This window comes from Gymnoscopelus braueri (assembly GCF_963280865.1).
Source record: "Gymnoscopelus braueri genome assembly, chromosome: 24".
Lineage (NCBI taxonomy): Eukaryota > Metazoa > Chordata > Actinopteri > Myctophiformes > Myctophidae > Gymnoscopelus > Gymnoscopelus braueri.
Window position 1 is genome coordinate 21,708,502 of NC_137626.1, and position 23,656 is coordinate 21,732,157.

A 23,656-nucleotide genomic window follows, 5' to 3' on the forward strand; every position below is an offset into this window, starting at 1 on the left:
ATGGCTAATGGTTGATGCTACTGTGGAACATTATTAGCACCAATAAGCCGTCTAGCTTGGCTCGCCAGTTGGGTACAACACCAGAGGAGCAGCTTCTGGTTACATAAGAACAAAAACAGCACCAAAAACTAATTTTCTAAAACTCACTGGTATAAGTCAATAGAACTCTGGAATGCTCTGCCCAAAAATATCTTATCTACAATCCATAACAAAATGACTTTCAAAAGACACGTCAAGAGATATCTTGCCAAGTAACTTGTCAAGTATGTAACTGTTATTTGTGTATTTGTTTAATTTGACTGGACTGTTGGATTTGATTTTATAATTAATACAAGTTAATTAGTCTTTTTGCATTCATTTTGATTTTGATTTATTGCCTTTTGTACTTTAATTTGTATTTTTAGTTGTACATTTGTATTGTAATTGCTTTGTTCATGACCCCAGGAAGACTAGAGGCTCATTAATGTCTCTAATGGGGATACTTTAATAAACATAAACATAAACATTACTCTCTCTCTCTGCAGCGGTTGCCATCTACACAGGCATGGAAACCAAAATGGCACTCAACTACCAGGCCAAGTCTCAGAAACGCTCTGCAGTAGAAAAGTATGCTCCATCTGTCTGTCAGTTCCATTGTTCAATAAAAGTCTCCATGGTCCACTTGTCTAATGTCTATATACCACCGTTTCTTTGCTCTTTATCGCCCCCTGCAGGTCAATGAATTCCTACCTGGTGGTGTACCTGTGCATTCTGATCGGCAAGGCCATAATCAACACAGCGCTGAAGTATGTGTGGCAGGCTGACCCCAACAGAGACGAACCCTTTTACAACCTGAGGACTGACGTAGAGAGACAGAGAAACATAGTGAGTATTCTTATTGTTGTTGTTGTTAATAATAATAATAATAATGATAAAATCTCAAATTTATATAGCGCTTTTCTAAGTACTCCAAGACGATTTACATGGGGGGAGGAGAAAACAACAGCAGAAAATCAACTTTATTAGGAAAAACACATACAAACTGTGGAATGGTGAGATGGGGGACGGGGATGGGGGACGGGGGTTCAGTTAGCTGTGGAAAGCCATATTAATGCGAGTATTGGGGAGTGCATTCCACAGGGTTGGGGAAGCAATCGCCCCAGGTATGTTGTTGTTGATGTTATTAGGAGAACTAGTTTTAATAGTGACAGTTGTGGTAGCAGAAGTTATAATAGTTATAGTAGCCTCTTCTATTCTTTGCAAAATCCTTTTAAAATGCTAAATACTAAATCAAATGTATCTATTTCTTTGACATGTGTGTGCGTGTGCGTTTGCGTGTGCGTGTGCGTGTGCGTGTGTGCGTGTGTGTGTGTGTGTGTGTGTGTGTGTGTATTGGTGTCTTGCCTCCCCCTCTCAGATGGTCAGAGCGTTCACGGACTTCCTGGCGTTCATGGTGCTGTTCAACTACATCATCCCTGTGTCCATGTACGTGACGGTGGAGATGCAGAAGTTCCTGGGCTCCTACTTCATCATGTGGGACGACGACATGATGGACGAGGAGCTGGGAGAGAGGGCTATGGTCAACACCTCCGACCTCAACGAGGAACTGGGACAAGTAACCAACCTTCCATATACCGTACATCAATGGTTCTCGAAGTGGGGACAACCCAGGGGTCCTTGGAGGGGTTCCAGGGGATCCCCAGCTAAATCTGTTACATTGGCTATTTAAAAATAGCAGATATTCAAGCTTGTATATCTGCTATTTCTTTTACATTTTTGAAAGATCTTGTGTGAATAATTTTGAATTTTTTTCAACACAAATCTTCTCTTCTGGGGGTCCCTGGTTCAAAACATTTTCAGATGGGGGGTCCACGGCCAAATATATATAAATTTGGGGGTCCTTGACATGAAAATGTTTGAGAACCACTGCTGTACATACACATGTAGTGGTATCAATCCAAGGAGGAATCAATGGTACAATATCGTCGCTGTCGTGTGGAAACCTTGTATGTTCAAAGTGGTTACTTTTCAGAAAATTGAGAAAATTCCAATTGATCCAATATAGGTAACTTAGAAGACTATACTGAAAAATAGCAGATCTACTACTTTTGTGTGACACTTTAGTATGACGAAGTAGAGCGTTATTTTTTGAAAAAACATTACAAAGTTTAAATATGGAGGTACAAGGTTTCTGCCTGACAGCAACGATATGATACTTGTATCAATGCAAGATCTGTAATGGACGTAAACTATATTAGTCATATTAATCTAGTTGCTGATTAACGATAAGAAGAGAGGAAAAAGGTCCTTACAGCCAGTGTGCTATTTTTAATGTATCTACAGATGTTATCTGTATTTTGTTATTGTGCACTTAAAATATGAGTTGCCATGGATACGGTGGGAATCTGTCCTGTTTGCGTGTCTCTCAGACCTGACCAGAAATAACTAAACAATGTGGGACATTTGTTACGTGGTTCCCAGGCCACCAAAGGCCAGATCATTATCTGGCAAGGTCAAACTTGGTTTCGTAAATTATGCCAACGGGTCATATAGGGACCATTTTGGACCACAAATATGGAATTAAATCAAAGTTGGGCCAAGGTTTTGGTATTGTCTCGAGAAGTACACGGAAAAGACAAAGGTCATATAATTACTGGAATTGACAACAGGTCTATTACAAAAAATAATGAGTGAGAGCCCATAGGATTTCATACAAGGCCGAGCCAATGTTTTGACATCGCCAACATGACCCAGGCAGGAAGGGAAAGACGCTGGAGACAGGATACTGGTGATTGATGAGGACATGTGAGAGAAGGTTATTTCAATTTTGATTGGTATAAAACCTTGAAGCCAGATATCAGTTGGTCGGAACTCATATTGCGCTTGCTTTCACAACTTTGTAGCTTACTGACAACTGTAATAAACTAGCCTTTTGCTTGATAGATATTGCCTCAATATTGTCTTCATTCCTCAGTCTAATTTCCAAGCACAAATACACAAACAGCTGCACAAGTACATGCAGAGCCGTCTGGGAGAAATGCGGGGCCCTGTGCGAAGTCGCGCCCCCATCCTCGCGCGCGCGATTTTTTGGCGGTTTTGGGCGGATATTTCCGAGTTTTTGGTGGTTATTTGCGGTTATTTCTTTTTATAACTCTTAATAAATGTGATTTTTTTTTTTTTTTTGCTGGGCTCCCCCAAGCGCGGGGCCCTGTGCGGCCGCACAGTTCGCACACCCCTTCCTGCGGCCCTGAGTACATGCATGTGCTGAATGCATGTGCACACATGCATGCACACAGTCACTCACACACACACACACACACACACACACACGCAGGAGCACGCACTCACGCACAGTCGCACACATGCGGGAGCACGTACACACGCGCACACACACACACACACACACACACACACACACACACACACACACACACACACACACACACACACACACACACACACACACACACACACACACACACACACACACACACACACACACACACACACACAATAAAGTAAAAAAAAACACAATACAACAATTGCTGGACTCCTTCCACACTAAGCTGTTTCACTAACCTGTTCCTCTAAAACCGTTTCACTCCCCTGTGTCTCTAGGTGGAGTATGTATTTACAGACAAGACGGGCACTCTGACAGAGAACAACATGGAGTTCATAGAGTGCTGTGTGGACGGACATGTCTACGTACCAAACGTCATCTGCAATGGACAGGTAACAACATGGACACGATATAGCTGGTTTAAACTTTGGAGTCCCCCAGGCTCTATACTAGGCCCCCACCCCCTCCTTTTATCCCTCTACACTAAATATCTTTGCCAAAAATAGCCTACAATCTACAACAGTGTTTCTCAAGCTTTTTCATGTCTAGGACGATTTCATGTCAAGGACGATTAAAAAAAAATTGCAGATCTACAAGCTCATAGCGCGGCACGAAGTGACGTGCTATGAGCTTGTATATCTGCTATTTTTGAATAGCCAAAGTATAAATTATGGTTAAAGTGGTTAAAATGATTGTGATGCTATATTAACTCATTTTGCTGGGGACCCTCTGGCACCCCCTCAAGGACCCCTGGGGGTCCCCAGAGTGGACCCCACTTTGAAAACCACCGATCTACAAGCTTGTGAGCTTGTTGATCTGCCATTTTTTTTATGTGGTTAATGGATTCATCTTGATTGATTTATTATCTCTAACAACCAGGTGATGCCCGGGGCGGGTATGGACATGATCGACTCTTCTCCGGGACCTGGGGCCAAGGTGAGTAATACCAGCTCTGTAATCTCACTCTCACTGCTCAGCTTGTTGTCCCGTCTCCATTTGAGATCAACCGCATTGAACGCTAAGGGGCCGTGTAGAACCAAGATGTTAACGTGTGCCGTTTTCATCTGCTGGAGCTGAAATATTTTCAACTCAGGCATTTGGACGCGTTTTTACACGAGCGCCTTGGCTTTTTCAGCCGGGAAGGGGAACCCCTCGATGGACCGACACGGCCCCGAAGAGGGAGACAGCACTGATGGAGGGCTCAGTTGGAACTTAAACCCTAGCATCCCTTGTCTGGGGGAAACATTTGCCGAAAACAACCGATCTACAAGCTTAGTGACGCGTTTTGAGCTTGTATTATTAAGTACAGAGAGTTTTAGAGGTCTGGAGACAGAGGTCTCATTGCTCGGCCATCGCTGTTGTTTAGGCCTACTTATCAATCACAGCCAATAAGAGTCACGTTTCCAGGAGAGACTGACGGTCTGGAGACTCAATCTCATTGGTCCACTGCTGGCTACCTCGTTATCTCATTAGCCTGCGGCTAAATACAGAATTCGAGCCGTACTGAGACTATTAACCGTGGACCCTGTTCAGGTAGAGGGCCATGGGAAAGTGTTGGCTCTCCCTGTGTGTGTTTGTAGGTGCGTGTGTGTGTGTATATACATGAGCTCATCTGCCTCACTAACTAAGAATCCCCTTTTTTCGTCTCTCCGAAGGAGTAAACAGAGCTAGGTGTGTGTGTGCGTGTGTGCGTGCGTGCGTGCGTGCGTGCGTGCGTGCGTGCGTGCGTGCGTGTGTGTGCGCGTGCGTGTGTGTGCGTGTGCGTGTGCGTGTGCGTGTGCGTATGTGTGTGTGTGTGTGTGTGTGTGTGTGTGTGTGTGTGTGTGTGTGTGTGTGTGTGTGTACTAGGTGCGTGTTTTAGCACTCTCTCATTAAGTGTGGAATGAGAAGCATGTGGCATGAGGATGTGATGAAATCCTTCTATAACTCCGGCTACGGTATAGCACCACTGTACAGCATGACATCACTGTGTACACAGTGTAAAAGAATGTAAAAGAAGTCCGCACAAGCAGCTGCTGCTCTGAATAATCTTGAACGTGCAAACAAGTGCAACATTTCGACCAGCAAACAGTCTTCCTCAGGACTCCGCCCCACCAGTCAACAAACCAAGAAACGCTATTTAAACAATTAGTGCTGTCAAACAAGTCTATGAAGCTATCTATGAAATCTATAATAAAGTTTAATCTACAACACAATTCTATACAATACGTAGTCGGGGATCTCTGCTTCATCTCTCTCTCAGCTAAGGGGTCCTTGGCCTGAAAAACGTCGAAGACCCCCGATTTAGAGATTGTGGAATAGTTGTCTGGCTTGAGAGACTGTGGCCCTTACCTCCCTTTCCTCTGCGTTCCTCCCCAGCAGGAGAGCGAGGAGCTGTTCTTCCGGGCTCTGTGTCTGTGTCACACGGTGCAGGTGAAGGAGGAGGAGACGGTGGATGGTATTAAACATGGCATCCACCAGGGCAAGTCCTCCTCCTTCTACATCTCCTCCTCGCCCGACGAGGTGGCCCTGGTGGAGGGCATGAAGAGGTAAGCACGCACACACACGCACGCGCGCACACACACACACACACACACACACACACACACACACACACACACACACACACACACACACACACACACACACACACACACACACACACACACACACACACACACACACACACACACACACACACACACACACACACACACACACGTTTTACTTTATTACCTTATTTTATTTTATTATATTATTTTATCACCATTTCATTTCATCGCCTAAAATTAATGACACAGATTAATTGTATAATTGAAAGATATAATGGTTAGTTGCTGCCCTAAATGTCACATTCACCCCCTCTGCCCTCAGGCTTGGGTTCACATATCTGAGACTGAAGGACAGTCACATGGAGATTCTGAACCGGGACGACGAGATTGAAAGGTGAGTGAAGTGTTGTGAGCCGGAAATAGGAAATGTACAAGCTCACGATGCGTTGTGAGCTTGTAGTGTGTCTATTTTCCGTTGTCGTTGGACACAGTTGTATTTGTACAACAGAGTTACAATTAAGCATTAGTTGCCTGGACACAGAATATCTCTTAATATAGAGATGTTTCATTAAGCTTAATTAAGTCTAATTAAGCCACGGCCAAGTAATGACAGAATTTGTGACAAAATAATCTGTTATTTCATATTTATCAGAGGTGGTTTGTTTCTAATGCTGCGTTCACTCTAGCGGCGACAAAGCTACAGGCTTTTTAGATGGAAACACCAGCTATAAACTGACACCCAAAACTAGTGTAGTTTCTGCGTGACGGCTGCTACAGATCAGAGCTAGCTTTCAAAAAGAATCAGCGCTCCAAAGACGCAGTGAAGCATCAATCAATCATATGGTTTTGCTTCACCATTTCCACTGCCCTTGTCTTTGCCGACAATTCCTGCTCCATTCAAACTACTGTAGCTATAACCTTACGCTTATCATTTATGTAGTGTGGCTTGAGCAACACTTGAGCAACAATTCAACGGCGACTCTGCAGTATAATGTAGTCTTGCTTGGCGGTTTCGTAACTTTTGTCACTGGTAATGTGAATGCAGCATTAGAGCGGTTGGCTGGGTGATGCACCACCTAGTGGGGAAAGGAAGAGAATTTTTCAATAACTTTCTACCACAGTGTTGCAACATTATAACGGTTCTAGACAGTTTGTCCTGCCTCTGATAACTAGGGATTATTTTTATTAATTATTATTATTATTATATTATTATTTTTGGACTGTAATAGTAAAGCAGATTTCTCCCTCTTCACATTTAAAGTTATTTGTGTCAATGTATTTGCTGATGACCACAGTGGATTGTTCAGTCCGTGTATGTATTCCACTTCCCATATATGGGCCCCCTTTTGTGCCCATATATGGAGCTGACTGATTTTGTTTGCGCCTGATACCATGACGACACATTAAGGTTAGACAACACACTCCATATTTAGGCGTATCTGCATTGGGAACGCCTTACGTAGTTATGGCTGAGTCATAGTGACATGAGCGCGATGACGTGGTCCGCAGGCCGGTCCTCAGGCCGGTCCTCAGTAGCCAATTTGAATATAGGATGAACTCCTGAATGTAGCTGTCCACAAATATGGAGAGTATGTCGCCTAAGGATCAATTCTTGTACTATTTTGCCACCTAGTGGTTACTGCTGGCATTGCAATGTGAGGTGACCAGAAAAATATATATTGTAAAATGCAGTATGAAAATGAACAGGTCACCTTAGCCATCATCGCAGCAATTACCCCTCCCCCACTGAGCGACTTGGCAGGCGCTTCCAATTAAATATCTATCAATTTGTTAAAATCATATACACACGAAACGATTACATGCAGTATAAGCAAAGCTCTATACTGTATATATGCGTATGTATGCATGCTATTTTGGCCCCCACCCCCAAAAGACATTCTTAGAAAAATATTGCCTACGTAGGCCTACATGCACAAAATAGGGACACCGGGTTTAAAGTGGTCAAGTGAGACAGCTGGTATAGGGCAGCTGAAAAACTGAGAGAGCACAACAGGAGAGGAGGGGAGGATCTGAGCGGATTGAACTATTCAGTGTGTGTGTGTGTGTGTGTGTGTGTGTGTGTGTGTGTGTGTGTGTGTGTGTGTGTGTGTGTGTGTGTGTGTGTGTGTGTGTGTGTGTGCGTCGTCAGGTTTGAGCTGTTGGAGGTGCTGACCTTTGATGCCGTCAGGCGGAGGATGAGCGTCATCGTCAGAGACTCCAGAGGTAATACATAATGTACACACTTCTCTAGAGTCTGTGTGCGCTCGCTCGCGCTCATGCGTGCGTTTACAGCAAGTGGGTCACAAGTAAAGCAGATGGCGTACTGTACCAATGACCTGGGGAGTACTGGGAAAGACATTCACCATGGGAGCTATACCTACTTCTTTTATTATCCCACCTGAGGCTGATTCTACAAAATGCATTCTAAATCAGTGCTGTAGTTGTCACCCTTTCAAGATTTTTCTAAAAATGTTCAAAAATAGCAGATGTACAAGCGCTGTGATCTTGTATATCTGCTATTTTTGAATAGCCAACACCAAAATCCAAAATGAAAAAAGAGATGCTTTCCCAGTTTTAATGGGTTATATTTCATAGAAAACAAAACACCACCAATCTTACATTCCCACTGTTGAATACAAATGAAAAACATTACTTCTAGACTTTCCACACGTTATTGAAATTAAATTACCAAATTCTGAATTATTTCACCGGGGCTGTGACGCTCAGAACAATTCATCCACCGTTTCAATATCACCATGGCCGATATTGTCTTGTTACAATAGCTTGTTGAATAGCTCTATATTCTGATAGTAATCACTGCTACTGTATAGAGCAGCGATTCCCAGCCTGCGGGCCATGGACCACTTGTGGATATTGAAGTGGGAAAGACCATACTGTGTATGTACTGTACTATAAATGAATTCTGCCCTCTCTCCTGTGTGCTCAGGTGAAGTGTTCCTGTTCTGTAAAGGTGCAGACTCCTCCATCTTTCCTCGAGTCGTCTCAGGCAAGGTGGAACAGGTCAAAGCCAGGGTGGAGCACAATGCAGTGGTGAGAGCGCACGCGCACACACACACACACACACACACACACACACACACACACACACACACACACACACACACACACACACACACACACACACACACACACACACACACACACACACACACACACACACACACACACACACACACACACACACACACACACAAAAGCATTGCTCATGCCAAGCAGTTTGCTAGGGCAGAGTGACTCAAATCTATTGACCATATTCACACGGCGGCCATGTTTCTATGAAGTCAATGAAAGTAGCCACCCTGGGTGGCGGCACTTTCAATGTTAAATTCCAATATGGCCGCCGTGTGAATATGGTCCATTGATTCTGCAGTCTGTCCATGGTTTCTGTGGTTATGTATTATGTGTTATATTGGTTATATTGAGTTGGTAGTCTATGGCGGTTATAGCACGAATTTCTAGAATATCTTGCATTATTTACTACCTTAATTAAAGAGTTAAATTCATTATTGTCTCCGCCAGAGGTGGAGAGTATGTTTTCGTTCTTGTCCTTCCGTGTGTCCCCCCGTCTCAGCCAAGCTAACATTGGTCAAGCTTCGCGTGACACGTGACAATATTGTTGTCACCAATGCTCTGATTGGCTAGCGAGACGCATGATGACATAGAAACCTATAAATAGGTGTGTCACTTCAAAAAATCATTTATATTTTTTTCTAAAAAATCATTTATATTTTTTGAAGTGAGCTTCCATCAGCCAAGCTAACATTGGTCAAGTGACATGTGACAATATGTAATATAAATAGGTAAGACAGGATTAATCAGGAACAGTACTGGCGGAGACCTGTGCTCCGAGGAGCACATTTTCTAACCATGTCACAAGTTTCAATCCAGAATGTGATCTGTGTTACATGTCATTCCCCATCTCTCTCTCACCCCTCTCTCAACTGTCTCTCCGCGGTGTACGGTCAACATCAAAGAGCCTGTATTATATAAATTATCCTGGACATTTCCAGTTGTCCCAAAAAGGAGCTTTTATACATAAGTAGGCGGTAAATAGCGCACAAAAAACATCAGACACTGCCTATTTTGGAGAGCCTCAGTGGGCTCTCCAGCCAAGAGTTGCGAGGAGCACAGAGATGCTGAAGAGCACCCAGGAACGGAGGTAAGTACCCATGGATGTTAATGGCTGTGAACATCGCCATCGTGGAGGCCATGCATGGTCAAATAGCCCAGCCATGGAACTAATATCAAAACAGCATTACACTAATTACTCAAGACACAGTGCAGGAAAAAAACTAACTATATAGACTTCCATGCTTCCATCTTGGATCTCATACACACAGAGCAATCTTTGCTCTTTCTCTCCCTCTCTCGTTCTCCATTTCTCTCTTGAAAATGGTTCCCATGGCAATCTTTGACTTCGTGTCTCTCTCTCTCTGTGTGTGTGTGTGTGTGTGTGTGTGTGTGTGTGTGTGTGTGTGTGTGTGTGTGTGTGTGTGTGTGTGTGTGCGTGTGCGTGTGCGTGTGCGTGTGTGTGTGTGTGTGTGTGTGATCCAGGAGGGTCTGAGGACCCTGTGCGTGGCCTACCGTCCCCTCAGTCCACAGCAGTACGAGGAGACGTGTCACCTGCTCAACTCAGCCAAGCTGGCCCTGCAGGAGAGAGACAGGAAGCTGGCCGAGGCCTACGACCAGATAGAGACGGACCTCATACTGCTGGGGGCCACAGCCGTGGAGGACAGGTCAGACATACTGTACTGTATACGTATGCTCAACGCAAACGCTGCTAACCTGACAACATTTATACTTATTTTTGAAGACTTTCTTCTCCTGTGCTATGTCTAAATAACACGCACGCGTACGCAAGCGCACACACACAATTTGGAATTTCCCCCTTGGGGAGTTTTGGAATAAAAAAACGATCCAAAATCCTTATCGTATTGCCAGTGCACATTAACCTCTTAACTTTAACCTCTTAACCTAATTAACTCTAGCATCCCTATTCTGGGAGGAATTCGCCCCAAAATAGCCGCTGTGCGCTTGTAGATCGGCTATTTTTGGAGAAGAGATTTGGTGTAGAGGGAAAAAAGAGCGGGCACAGAGGCAACTCATGTCTAGTTTACTAAGTATAGGGTTTAACACTGTCTCTCTGTGTGCCTCCATGCCTGCAGGCTCCAGGAGAAGGCAGCAGACACCATCGAGTCGCTGCACAAGGCGGGCATGAAGGTCTGGGTTCTGACCGGCGACAAGATGGAGACGGCGGCGGCCACGTGCTACGCCTGCAAGCTGTTCCGCCGCAGCACGCACATCCTGGAGCTCACCACCAAGCGCACGGAGGAGCAGAGCCTGCACGAAGTGCTCTTTGACCTGAGCAGGACCGTGCTCCGGCAGCACGGCGGCATGAGCCGCGACACTATGTCTGGGTGGGTTACAGTGGTGGAAAAAGTACTCAAATGTTTTTGCTTAAAGTAATACTAGGTAACGTTTTCAACAAAACTAAAGTTAAATTGTATATCTTTTGTGAGTGGCAAAAGTTTCACAACACCCACTCCATGAATTTCACCCCCGGAAGCCTTTTATTTATATATTTTCTATTGAACGTGGACGGGGGGGACTTTCCCGGGAAAATGACGTTCCTGGCCAACGTCATGACGTCGTGGCCGCAACGGTTTCCTGTTTGGCCAGGAACTACCGAGCTAATAACAAAAAGGAACCTCACGCTGATTTTAAGAGAATGTAGGATTGGAAGATCGAAAAAGAACAGAAAAAGAAAGCACAGCTCATGGTAACTAATGCTCCACTGGCTAAGAGAAACGATCCGTAGATAGTATAAAACAATTAAAAGATCGCTTTTTGAAACGCTTCCGGCTTCCGGTGAAAACGAATGGAATTCTGGGTAATCGAGGACTACGGAAATTGTATGCAGTGACGGTAGTGACCAGCAGAGGTTGCTAAAAATCGTTATTTGTGATTCTGCATTGTACAACTTTAAAGGGATATATCACTTTCAAAAAAACGTTGGGTCATTTTATCGTCTACTCAGGCTTTTGTGAGCCCCCCAGACCGTTTTTAAGTTGCTTGATTTAGTATTTAGATATTTGATAATCATTTTATCAGACACGCCCCCTTCCTATATAAACCCATTATAACTTCAAACTCCATTTTTAACCCATTAGATTCATCAAAAACACCCTTCCTTGGTTCTGCTGACTCACCCTGCCCTCCTAATACGTGAGGGGGCCGTGGTTTTTTGATTACTTTTTTCATTTATTTTATTTAATTTTGTTATTGTATTTTTTTATTTTCCCAAAAAAATTATTAAAAATAAATGAAAAAAAGTAATCGAAAAACACGGCCCCCTCGCGTATTAGGAGGGCAGGGTGAGTCACCAGAACCAAGGACGGGTGTTTTTGATGAATCTAACATGTTACAAATGGAGTTTGAAGTTATAATGGGTTTGTATAGGAAGGGGGCGTGTCTGATAAAATGAATATCAAATATCTAAATACTAAATCAAGCAACTTAAAAACTGTCTGGGGGGCTCACAAAAACCTGAGTAGACGATAAAATGACCAAAAGTTTTTTTGAAAGTGAAATATCCCTTTAAAGGGGTAGTTCACCCCCAAAATAACTTTTTTTCTATTGATTACTGACCATCTGGAGCCTTGAATTCATAGATATTTTTTTGTTTTTGTCACATTCCTAAGCCAATAATTTGATTATAATAAATGTGTCCCCATTGATTCCGGTAGGAGACACAAATGCATTTGTGTCTCCTACCGGAATCAATGGGGCTAAATGTATTATAATCAAATAATAAAGGAAGGAATGCGACAAAAACAAATAAATATCCATGAATTCAAGGCTCCATGGGGTGAGTAATCAATAGAAAAAAAGTTATTTGGGGGGTGAACTACCCCTTTAAGTAAAAGTATCAATACAACATTGCAGCATCATCAGAATCAAGCATTAACTAAGCCGTGTAATTATATGATATACACTATACAGTATATAATATATATTCCTTCTGTTTCCTGCAGTCTTTCAGGGGACTATGCTGACTATGGCCTCATCATCGATGGAGCCACGCTGTCTGCAGTGCTGAAGCCCGACCACGAGGAGTCCAACTCAGGGAACTACAAGGAGATCTTCCTGGAAATCTGCCGCAACTGTAGTGCCGTGCTCTGCTGCCGCATGGCCCCGCTCCAGAAAGCACAGGTATGGAGTGGTGGTTCACTACAAACCCGGGCCCAACCCTTCCACCCACACCTCCCATACCAGAGTGTGTGATTCTGATTTGCTGACACTGCGTTTGTCTCCTGTCTAGATCGTGAAGCTCATCAAAGCGTCAAAGGAGCACCCGATAACGCTGGCCATCGGGGACGGAGCCAATGACGTTAGCATGATCCTGGAAGCCCACGTTGGAGTCGGTTGGTTCACATTATGACTTGCATGATATAGATAGAGAAGAAGGGTTTTGATTTGCTGCTTTTTAAAATGCCCCTCATCTGGTCATTATTTTTGAATCACTGGTAGGGATATGTTTTATCCCTGCTTCTCGTCAGACTGAATTAAATACACTAGGAGGATGCCTGTGGGAACACATGCCCCTTCGGTTATGTGATAGCCCTTGTCAGAGTACTTGGTGAAGTACGCATTATCATTGTACTTAGCCTATGACATCATGCATTCAGAATGCATGTCCCTTCGGTTATGCAATACCCGTTGTACCCGTCAGAGTGCATTTGTGCAAGGTGGTGGGCAGGAACTTTACCACTGCGCCACCCGAGCGCCGTGAGAAAAAAACATTTATTAACTCAAACTTAGGAATAGTTAACTATGTAATTAAGGAAAAGTCATCAAACAGGTTCCTTGAATATCTTGTAAACTATTCAGAAAGCACACATGGATTTTTTGGTGAAACAACTTCAGCTCACGCAGCAGCTTTCTGCCTGTTGTGTTTGGCAAACCACTCATCGCTTTTAATTTCTGCCATTGCCTTATCGAGCAATGCATTTCCATTGGGATCCAGCATTGAAAGCATGGAAAAGCACAGTGTTATATAGATTTTTAGTGAAACAACTTCAGCTCACGCAGCAGCTTTATGCCTGTTGTGTTTGGCAAACCACTCATGGCTTCTGTCCTCCGCCATTGCCTTATCAAGCAATGCATTTCCATTGGGATCCAGCATGGAGAGAGGCCTGAAAGCCTCATCTCCCACAAAGCAAATCTCATGGCCGTCTGGGTCAGCCAAAATGACCACTTCCACTGTTGCCTTTCCTGGGGTATCCAAGCTGACAAGTGGTGTCAGGATTTCCTGATTTTCATTTCTCATCAAAGCCTCGAGGCCTGCCAACTGCTCTCGTGGACATGAGAACGCTATTCTCCCAAAGGCTGTTCCATGATCAACAGTCTCAGCAATATTATGAAGCTCCAGCTTACACTGACTGTCTGCAAATCCCATCAGCACTGTTTTCTTCTCATCGCTCTTATCCATTACCTTCATTCCCAAAAGGGAAACCCAGTAGTGAGTGGATTTCTGGAGATCTGACACCGCGAGACAAACCTTTTGCACTGGATCATTTGGAGGCTGTTCTTTGTCAACCAGATAGAAGCGATATCCTCCCGGTGCTTCGGTCAGATAGAGCGCTTCTCCTACTTCGGTGATAGGCCAACCAAAATTCTTGGCATTGCTTACAGCTTGACTTGATTGTAAAGTAAGCCCCATGAAGTCATTGCCAAGACGATATTCTCCCACTCCATAATTGTATGTCAGTTCGGCAACAAAATGGTCATCCTCAGCCCCGAAACCAACCATTGTCTTACTCCATCTTCCATCATAAGGACCATTACAGGCTGCTTTACATCCTTCTTCAAACTCCTCATGGCGTAAAACCTTCATGCCAAGTATGTCTCGGTAAAAGGCGACTGTTTTGCTTCTATCACCTACTTTAAAAACAAAATGCAATGCCCGTCGCAAAGCCATAGAGTTCACCACCAGAATAACATTATGATAGTACTGGAGGCCAGTCTATGATGACGTCATATTGATGACATCAGAGATCGCCATATATGGGCTTAAAGGGAAACAGACAAATACTGAGAATTGGGGATTTATAGACATATATTTCTGGACAACTGCTGTACCTGTGTCCTCGACGGTAACACGGCAAGTCAGATGGTTCTTAAGAGACAGGGGAAACCTAGACACAGACAGACACAGATTTTGTGCATTTATAGATACTGTAGTTGCATTTCCTTAAGTTATCAGACATATGTTATACAAGCTACGTCGCACCGTCGATCCGACCAATATGTCTGAGTCATAGTGTCCTTTTGTGCCCATAAATGGAGCTGACTGATTTGTTTGCGTCTGATGCCATGACGACACATTTAGGTTAGGCAACCCACTCCATATTTGGGCATAGCTGCATTGGGAACTCCTTATGTGGTTATGGCTAAGTCATAGAGACATGAGTGTGACGACGTGGTCCACCGGCCGGCCGGCCTGTCCTCCCGTAAGCCAATTTTAATATGAAGATAGTTATGGGTATGGTTTGATATTATGTTTGATAATATCTAAATGTAACAATTCAATTAAAACTGTATGTTAACCAGTCCCTATTAGGCATCCAAATATGGTCAAAATGTAATTTTCAAATGTATTAAAAAAATATGAATACATTTAAGAGTCTCTTAAAGTATATTGTGTCGCTCTCTCTCTTTCTTAATCGCTCTCTCTTTCCCTAGGAATCATGGGTAAGGAGGGTCGTCAGGCAGTGAGGAACAGCGACTATGCCATCCCCAAGTTCAAACACCTCAAGAAGATGCTCCTGGTTCATGGACATTACTACTACATACGCATCTCTGAGCTAGTACAGTACTTCTTCTACAAGGTATAATACTTCCACGCCACTTTACGTTCTGCCCATAATGTTGTTTGCTTTTTAATGAAAATCAGAAATCAAGCATGAAGAAGAATACTGGCCAGTTTCTTGCCATCCCCGACAACCTGACTTTTAATTGCTCACCAAAGACTACCAACTTTAGCTGAGGACATGCAAGATTCATACTAGTGTAGAATGTACTATATACTGTACATACTTATACATAATATATATTAAAAAAATGATATATACATGATCATGGGAGTTGGATCAAAATGTATCATATCCATTCCTTTTGTCCTTCTCTTCCCAGAATGTGGTCTTCATCTTTCCTCAATTCCTCTACCAGTTTTTCTGCGGCTTCTCACAGCAGGTATAGGCACTTAACGCACGCACGTACGCATGCACGCAAACACACACACACACACACACACACACACACACACACACACACACACACACACACACACACACACACACACACACACACACACACACACACACACACACACACACACACACACACACACACACACACACACACACACACACACACACACACAATGACTAACCCTTATCTGTCCTTCCCAAACCCGCCTCTCTCTCTCTTTCTGTCCAGCCCTTGTACGACACAGCGTACCTGACGTTGTACAACATCAGCTTCACCTCGCTGCCCATCCTGCTGTACAGTCTTATGGAGCAGCACATCAACATGGACATCCTCAAGAAGGACCCCGCGCTCTACAGGTGGGACAGCTGAACGCTTCACCCTGACAGGGACAACACCCTGAAAGTAGTCTTGCCTTGCCAGATGATCAGAGATCTCTGCCTATACTGACACATCTGGTGACATCTAAATTGAGTTTATGGGCTAAAACTGGGTGGAAACAATTTGGAAATGTAAAAAATAGCCTTAGGGTGTTCCTTCATAATGGGATAGTATCAGGATTGGTTTTCACAGCAGTGGGGTTTGTTACCGCTGTTTTTTTCCGGCATCCAAGCCCATTCATTTCATTTAGATTTCCCCAGGTGTATCTGTAGTGTGAGATCTCTGACCCTCACTGTACAGTACTACAGAATTCAAAACTCACTACAGACATTGAGTTTGTGCTTATGCGCAGAGTATTGTTATAGGCATTTTCACCGCAACAATACAGTAAAACATAATCTTTGGATACAGACAAACATTTGAAACACACATGGCATAAACAGTGACACATTGATATTTTAATCATCAACAGTTGAAACACTTAAGCCCTGTCTTATGGTGTGAATTTTATAGTTTATATTTCTGTGAAATGGTTGGTTGTGTACCTGGTGAAGTTATGATGTTGTGTGTTTTGCCACACAGGGATATCTCCAAGAACTGCTTGCTGCGATGGCCCATATTCATCTACTGGACCTGCCTGGGAATCTACGCCGCTGTGGTCATGTTCTTTGGTGCCTACTTCCTGTTCGACAACACAACCTTCACCAGCAACGGACAGGTAAGGCAGACATCGCCACGGCAATGGAAAACGGTCACCTGCAAAAGAAGAACCATGAATCCACAAAAGAGAAAGAAAGCCATGTGTTTAAACACAGTTTTGAGTTGTTGATATTGATATTGATTGATTATTAAATAGTACATTCGTATGATTCTGTACATTTGAAAGAAAAGATCTATTAGAACTTAGTCATTTGTTTCCATCTGTTATCATGAATCATTAATCTGTTAATGTTGTCAGCTGTCAGAACCACCTTCTCAAATGTCAAAACTGGAAATATTTTCTTCCTAATGACTGACATGATGCATTCATTATTTATAAAACAATTATTTATAATTATTCTATCAAACCATATGTATTTTTTACCGCTTCCCATTGGCTTTGTTTTAATCTCTTTGGTTTGTGTGCAGTGCAGTTGTAAAAAACAACTGTCCCAAAGTCACATCTTGCTATTGCATTATAGCTCATTAAACCAACTAACATTCTGCTGACGCAACACTTTTTAGCTCTGGAGTCTGTCCTTGAGCACTGTGCTACATAACATTTATTTTACGAATATTTCATGTAACTGCTTTCATGGTTGACTTGCTTTAATGTTACAGAACACTTTCCATGGGTGATATTATGATATATGTCTTTATTAGAGCCCCTCTTGCGGCAGATTAAATAGGACCTTGCCCTTCATGCAAAAGCTTCACTCTACACACCAAGGAATTGTTGGGCAATCAGGCCATTGAGAAGTGTCTGTGTCATATTTTGTGCTGTGAGTCCCACAGTACGACATTAGTGGGGCCCAATCACCCGAATAAGTATGTTCAATTGGTGGTGGGAATCATGGGGAAGGAAGGGCATTTGAATCCCATTTGCCCTAGTAAGGGCAGCACTTAGACAGCATTCAGAGAGAGAGAAAGAGAGATAGATCTTTCACATATTCATATATATTTGTAGCTTCACTCAATAAACACACACCTGGACCTCATGGACGCAATTATTTAATGAAGCACGCTCATTTTTGGTGCAGGCGCAGAAAAGTGCCATCTGATTGTCAGCGTGTTTGGAGCAACTTTTAAACATGAGACATCAGCTGACATCGCCCGAGCAGCCGATGTACCGACATAGTCGCAAGTTAATCACGACAAGACAGCTTGGTCTGCAGAGGCCTTTACGCTCTGGGTTGGAAGACAATGTTCTGGGGCGCCTGAAGGGTTATGGTCTCATTTCCCTTCTGTTGTCAGTGTTTTTGAGAAAGTGTACTTATTTTGGAAATATGTTCAAAATGTTCCCGTCAAAACAAACCATGCCAGGAGTTTCACCATTCATCTCTATGAGTCTTAAAGCACTGCGGCGGAGCCACCATCTTTCTTCCTCATTTGTTTTTCCGGTTACGTTTGCATCCAATTTTGATTCTCAAAATTGTATTATTTTTTCTCCCTATGATTTCCTTCTCTTTCTTGCCCCTCTATCTTCTTCGTCCTCTGCTCTTACCTTTGTGTTGCTTTTTCTTTTTGCTTCTCTTTCCTTCCCCCAGCTAATGACAAGCAACACACAGATGGTAAGCCTGTCCTCTGTCTCTCTCAGTCACCCCCCCCCCCACTAGTTTCCTACTTCCTGTTTTGTCCTGTCACGTGACCCAACACCGAACCCACGCCCATCACCATCCAATAGTTTTCCAGTCATTCACTCCATGTCCCGCCTATAGCGCTCTAGAGTAGACCAATGAGGTGTATGAATCTGTGTCGTGAGCCCCGCCCCCTTCACATCCATGTTCACATTCAATAGTAGTGAACAAACACCTTGTATGTAACCACTGTACGAAGTGTAGTGTAGTGTAAGGTAGTGTGTGTGTGTGTGTGTGTGTGTGTGTGTGTGTGTGTGTGTGTGTGTGTGTGTGTGTGTGTGTGTGTGTGTGTGTGTGTGTTACCTGACCTAACAGATCTTCGTCAGGTACATCAACTCAGGTACTGACGAAGACCTGGAAGGTGGATAAACGATGTAGTCCATCTTGAATAAAGTTTTGTGGGAGCTTCAAGAGCTGTGTGCCCATACTTTCTGTGCTTTTTGAACTGTTCCGTTTTATCCTGCACTGTCAAATACCTTGGATGTGCGTGCATTACCTTGAACTGTACCTACTGTATGTTCCTGACCTAAGCCACATTTTCAGGTTAGGGTAGGGGTTGGATTTTGCCAAGTAAACGTGTGTGTGTGTGTGTGTGTGTGTGTGTGTGTGTGTGTGTGTGTGTGTGTTAGGGCATTAACGAATAGTGATTTATGGTATTCGAATTATTCGACCCAAAAGTATTCGAATAGTCGATTATTCGGTTTGATTATAAAAAATAAAAAAATATTTTTTTTTTTTTTTTTTTCAATTACATTGATGACTCTACTCAAGGAATGCGAGTTGACGTCACACCAGAGCTCACAGCTGCGTGTCTGCTCTAGAAAAGCCACTAAAAAAAAGAAAATCTAAAAAAAAAAAAAAAAAAATGCTTTTCTTTTTTTTTCTTCTTTTTTTTCGAATAGTCGAATAGTGGTTTGATAGTCGAATAGTCGGTTTGATATTCGAATATTCGAATATTCGACTATTCTGTGAATGCCCTAGTGTGTGTGTGTGTGTGTGTGTGTGTGTGTGTGTGTGTGTGTGTGTGTGTGTGTGTGTGTGTGTGTGTGTGTGTGTGTGTGTGTGTGTGTGTGTGTGTGTGTGTGTGTGTGTGTGTGTGTGTGTGTGTGTGTGTGTGTGTGTGTGTGTGTGTGTGTGTGTGTGTGTGTGTGTGTGTGCGCGCGTGCGTGCGTGCGTGTTACAAAGAATGATAAAGAATTTCACTCACATTTTTAAACCTGTTAACCTGCGTGTGACAATAAAGTAGAGTTTTGTGTGTGTGTGTGTGTGTCGGTGTGTGTCGGTGTGTGTGGGTGTGGGCCTGTGCATCACAGCTACAAGCGTGCTAAACGTCTCGGGCAGTTGACAAAGCTGAGGTTTCAATCATAATAAAAAAAAAATAGTTGACTTCGTAATGGATTGACGTTGAATTTTGAGTGACGTAAAGCTTTAAAAAAAAATGTGACGCTAGCACAGATTTTAATAAATAGTTTTTCTCATAATTCTTCATAATAGAAGCACTGCCAGCAAACATGATAGGTATTTTGAGGCACCCCTGCAATAGTTTAGAAACATCTGTAGGACTGTCACGATCATGCAATTTTTTTTTTTGATTTAGTTTAATTGTCATACAAATAATTGCGATTAATGATTTATTTGTGGCATTAAACATTGGAACATATAACTAAAATTATTATAAATGATAAATTATTATAATATACACAGAAATCACTGACAATGACCGGTACCAATAATCAAAATAAATAATGTACTATTGCCAAAACAGGTCATGCATTTAATAATTTGATACTTTCTTTCTTTCATTTTTTTCAAATAACCGATCTACAAGCTTCTTGCTATTTTTCAACAGATACATTTATACAGATGAATGGAAAGATGCTGACGATTATGCTAAATAATTAGGCGATAATGTAATTATTGTCACAGGCTTAATCTAAACTTTGTGAATTTTGGAGTGAGCTATTTTGTGAAGACATCGCTCTTGGGGTCAAAGTGAAACCAGCAAACTGCATATTAACAGTCCATACCTTCATTATCACCATCACACTCCATTTATCGACATTGACATTGCCAACACTGCCAACACGAGTCACTTTCAAACTCATCACTACTCTTATTCACCTCGTTTCATTCATATTTACACCCTTCGTATAACACTCTCATGGACTCTAGTGTGCAAAGAAGACTGTAGCAAAAACAAGACCTACTGTATGACATGTTATTTTATGCTAACTTTATCTATGGTATGCTCTTCAGACGTTACTTTCATGATGTGTATTTACTGCTGCATACTTTTACATGGTACAGTAATGGTATTGTAGATAGACCATGTACCATGTACTTCTGCTATGTACATCATAATAATTCAACAGGTAATATGCACATGCTACTGCAAATGGCATGGCATGATATTCACACTGTTAACGGTAAACCTCTGAGATTTTCAACCAACATTGTTCTGATTGGAGGAGGACAATAGTGGGCAAAAAAAAATCCCTTCTGTGTATTTCTACGAAAGATTTTGACATCGAAAACCGCCGTCAAATGCGTTGTTTCACGTGATCAGGGATATGTTATATTATTGATCTCCTCACAACAGAAAAGTGGGATTTAGGTTGAAAACCGTCTACGTTTACCTTTAAGTGCACCATGTGCACCATGTGCACTTGAGTCCGGCTGTGAAATGCAAAAGCCAGGCTTAAAGAGAAGCTGGAACTTCCAAATAATGACAGTGCTTTTAGATTAGTGAGGCAGGGAAAAATCCCAATGCGACCTCACCCCTTGTGCCATCTCCATATATCCATAACGCACAGATATTTCATGTTTTATTGAACATTCATAGCTTTAAAAGACATTTAACAGAGAATAACTACAGTATTATCCAAGTTCAGCTAAACCTATAGGGCAGTGGGCTAAAATTGCTCTTTCCTTGCTGAGGTCATTGGTTTTGCCTGTCTACCTCTGAGGCTGAGGAAAATATCCACAGACCATCTGTGCTTGTCTTCGGATAATGAAACCTGGGGTGGACGTACGTAGCTGAATAGGTAGAGAGGCCGTCCGGGAATCGGAAGGTCACCGGTTCGACCCTCAGCTTGCCCAGTCTATGTGTCGAAGTGTCCCTTCCATGTGTCGAAGTGTGGATGGACAGAGAGCAAGACACTCAACCCCTAAAAGCTCCCCTGTGTGCTCCTCTGAGCCATCTGAGCAGCCATCTGCTGAGTGAAGCACTGAAAATAGTTTCCCATCCTCCAAAGACCAGCAAATACTCCCATCCCTAATGACTCAACAATGAAAAGACCGACCTTTTCCCACTGACCCAACAGAATACGGTTTGTCTGACATTGGCTCTTCACTGACTCTCTTCCTGTTTGCAGATGTTTGGAAACTGGACGTTTGGAACGCTGGTCTTCACTGTGCTTGTTTTCACTGTTACGTTCAAGGTACGCTCACACACACACACACACACACACACACACACACACACACACACACACACACACACACACACACACACACACACACACACACACACACACACACACACACACACACACACACACACACACACACACACACACACATGTTTTTACATTAACCACTTGAACCCTAGCATTCCCTTTCTTTTATTTGTATTTATTTATTCAAATCAAGAAAGATTGCTTCAATCAATCAATCAATCAATCAATCAATCAATCAATCAATCAATCAATCAATCAATCAATCAATCAATCAATCAATCAATCAATCAATCAATCAATCTCTTTCTCTCTCTCTCTCTAGCTGGTTCTAGACACTCATTACTGGACGTGGATCAACCATTTTGTCATCTGGGGGTCTCTCATCTTCTTTGTGATCTTCTCCCTCCTATGGGGAGGCATCATCTGGTACGCCTCTACCTACGCTGACACGTTGGACATCTAACTGAGATCAAAGTGATGAGATATATTCATCTCTCCTCTCCTCTCGTCCCCAGGCCCTTCATGAACTACCAGAGGATGTACTATGTCTTCATGCAGATGCTGTCCAGCGGTCCGGCCTGGCTCAGTATCATCCTGCTGATCGTAGCCTGTCTGCTGCCTGATGTGGTGAAGAAGGTGATCTGTCGGGCTCTGTGGCCCACCACCACGGAACGCATCCAGGTAGGAATGGATGAATGGATGGATGGATGGACAGACAGACAGACAGATAAATTAGATCAGGGGTCTTCAATGTTTTTCAGGCCAAGGACCCCCTAGCTGAGAGAGAGATGAAGCAGGGACCTCCTCTATGTTGTATAAAATTGCGTTTCAGATTAAACTTGTTTTTTACTTTGTCTGCTCTTTTTTCCCTCTACACCTATACTTCTTTGCCAAAAATAGCCGATCTACAAGCTCACAACGCCTCGCGCTGCGAGGTGTTGTGAGCTTGTAGATCTGCTATTTTTGGCTAAAGTTCTCCCCAGAAAAGGAATGCTAGGGCTCAAGTGGTTCATGTAAAAACAAAAATCATATCACACAAAGATTTGGCGGCCCCCCTGTAGTAACTCTAGGGGACTCTGAGGACCTGTTGAAGACCCCTGAATTAGATAGATCAACTGTACATAATAGGCAGATGGCAGTGTACCTTTAACACACATTCTGTCCACAGGTTTCCGTTGGCTTCATAGTATCATATAACTAACTGTAATGATTGTGTGGGTGTTCAGATGTACGCAGGCTTCGGTTATGTCCCGGCCATACTGGACGTAAGTCAGTCGACTCGACCGTCTGTGTGCAGTGCTCACTTCACTCTAATCCACACCAATAGACCTAGGAGTGAAA

General features: G+C 43.0%; 2 protein-coding genes across 2 annotated transcripts in view; one reads left to right on the top strand and one right to left on the bottom strand.

Annotated features, from left to right (window-relative positions):
* LOC308080437 (phospholipid-transporting ATPase IH-like) overlaps positions 1 to 23,656 on the top strand; it is an 81,817-nt gene that overhangs the window by 48,747 nt on the left and 9,414 nt on the right. Inside the window, 20 exon segments of the mRNA XM_080422320.1 lie at positions 525 to 606; positions 714 to 864; positions 1,397 to 1,594; positions 3,598 to 3,711; positions 4,199 to 4,255; positions 5,681 to 5,847; positions 6,173 to 6,244; positions 8,000 to 8,073; positions 8,798 to 8,901; positions 10,426 to 10,607; positions 11,037 to 11,288; positions 12,906 to 13,083; positions 13,193 to 13,295; positions 15,616 to 15,761; positions 16,066 to 16,125; positions 16,372 to 16,499; positions 17,104 to 17,239; positions 22,232 to 22,297; positions 22,638 to 22,741; positions 22,831 to 22,996. Coding sequence (XP_080278446.1) covers positions 525 to 606; positions 714 to 864; positions 1,397 to 1,594; positions 3,598 to 3,711; positions 4,199 to 4,255; positions 5,681 to 5,847; positions 6,173 to 6,244; positions 8,000 to 8,073; positions 8,798 to 8,901; positions 10,426 to 10,607; positions 11,037 to 11,288; positions 12,906 to 13,083; positions 13,193 to 13,295; positions 15,616 to 15,761; positions 16,066 to 16,125; positions 16,372 to 16,499; positions 17,104 to 17,239; positions 22,232 to 22,297; positions 22,638 to 22,741; positions 22,831 to 22,996 — 2,540 coding nt within the window.
* LOC308080455 (glyoxalase domain-containing protein 4-like) lies at positions 13,936 to 14,851 on the bottom strand (the record flags this gene model as incomplete). The annotated part of the gene is made up of 1 exon (XM_080422348.1): positions 13,936 to 14,851. The coding sequence occupies one exon, from the start codon at positions 14,849 to 14,851 to the stop codon at positions 13,955 to 13,957; it is 897 nt and encodes a 298-aa protein (XP_080278474.1). The 3' UTR covers positions 13,936 to 13,954.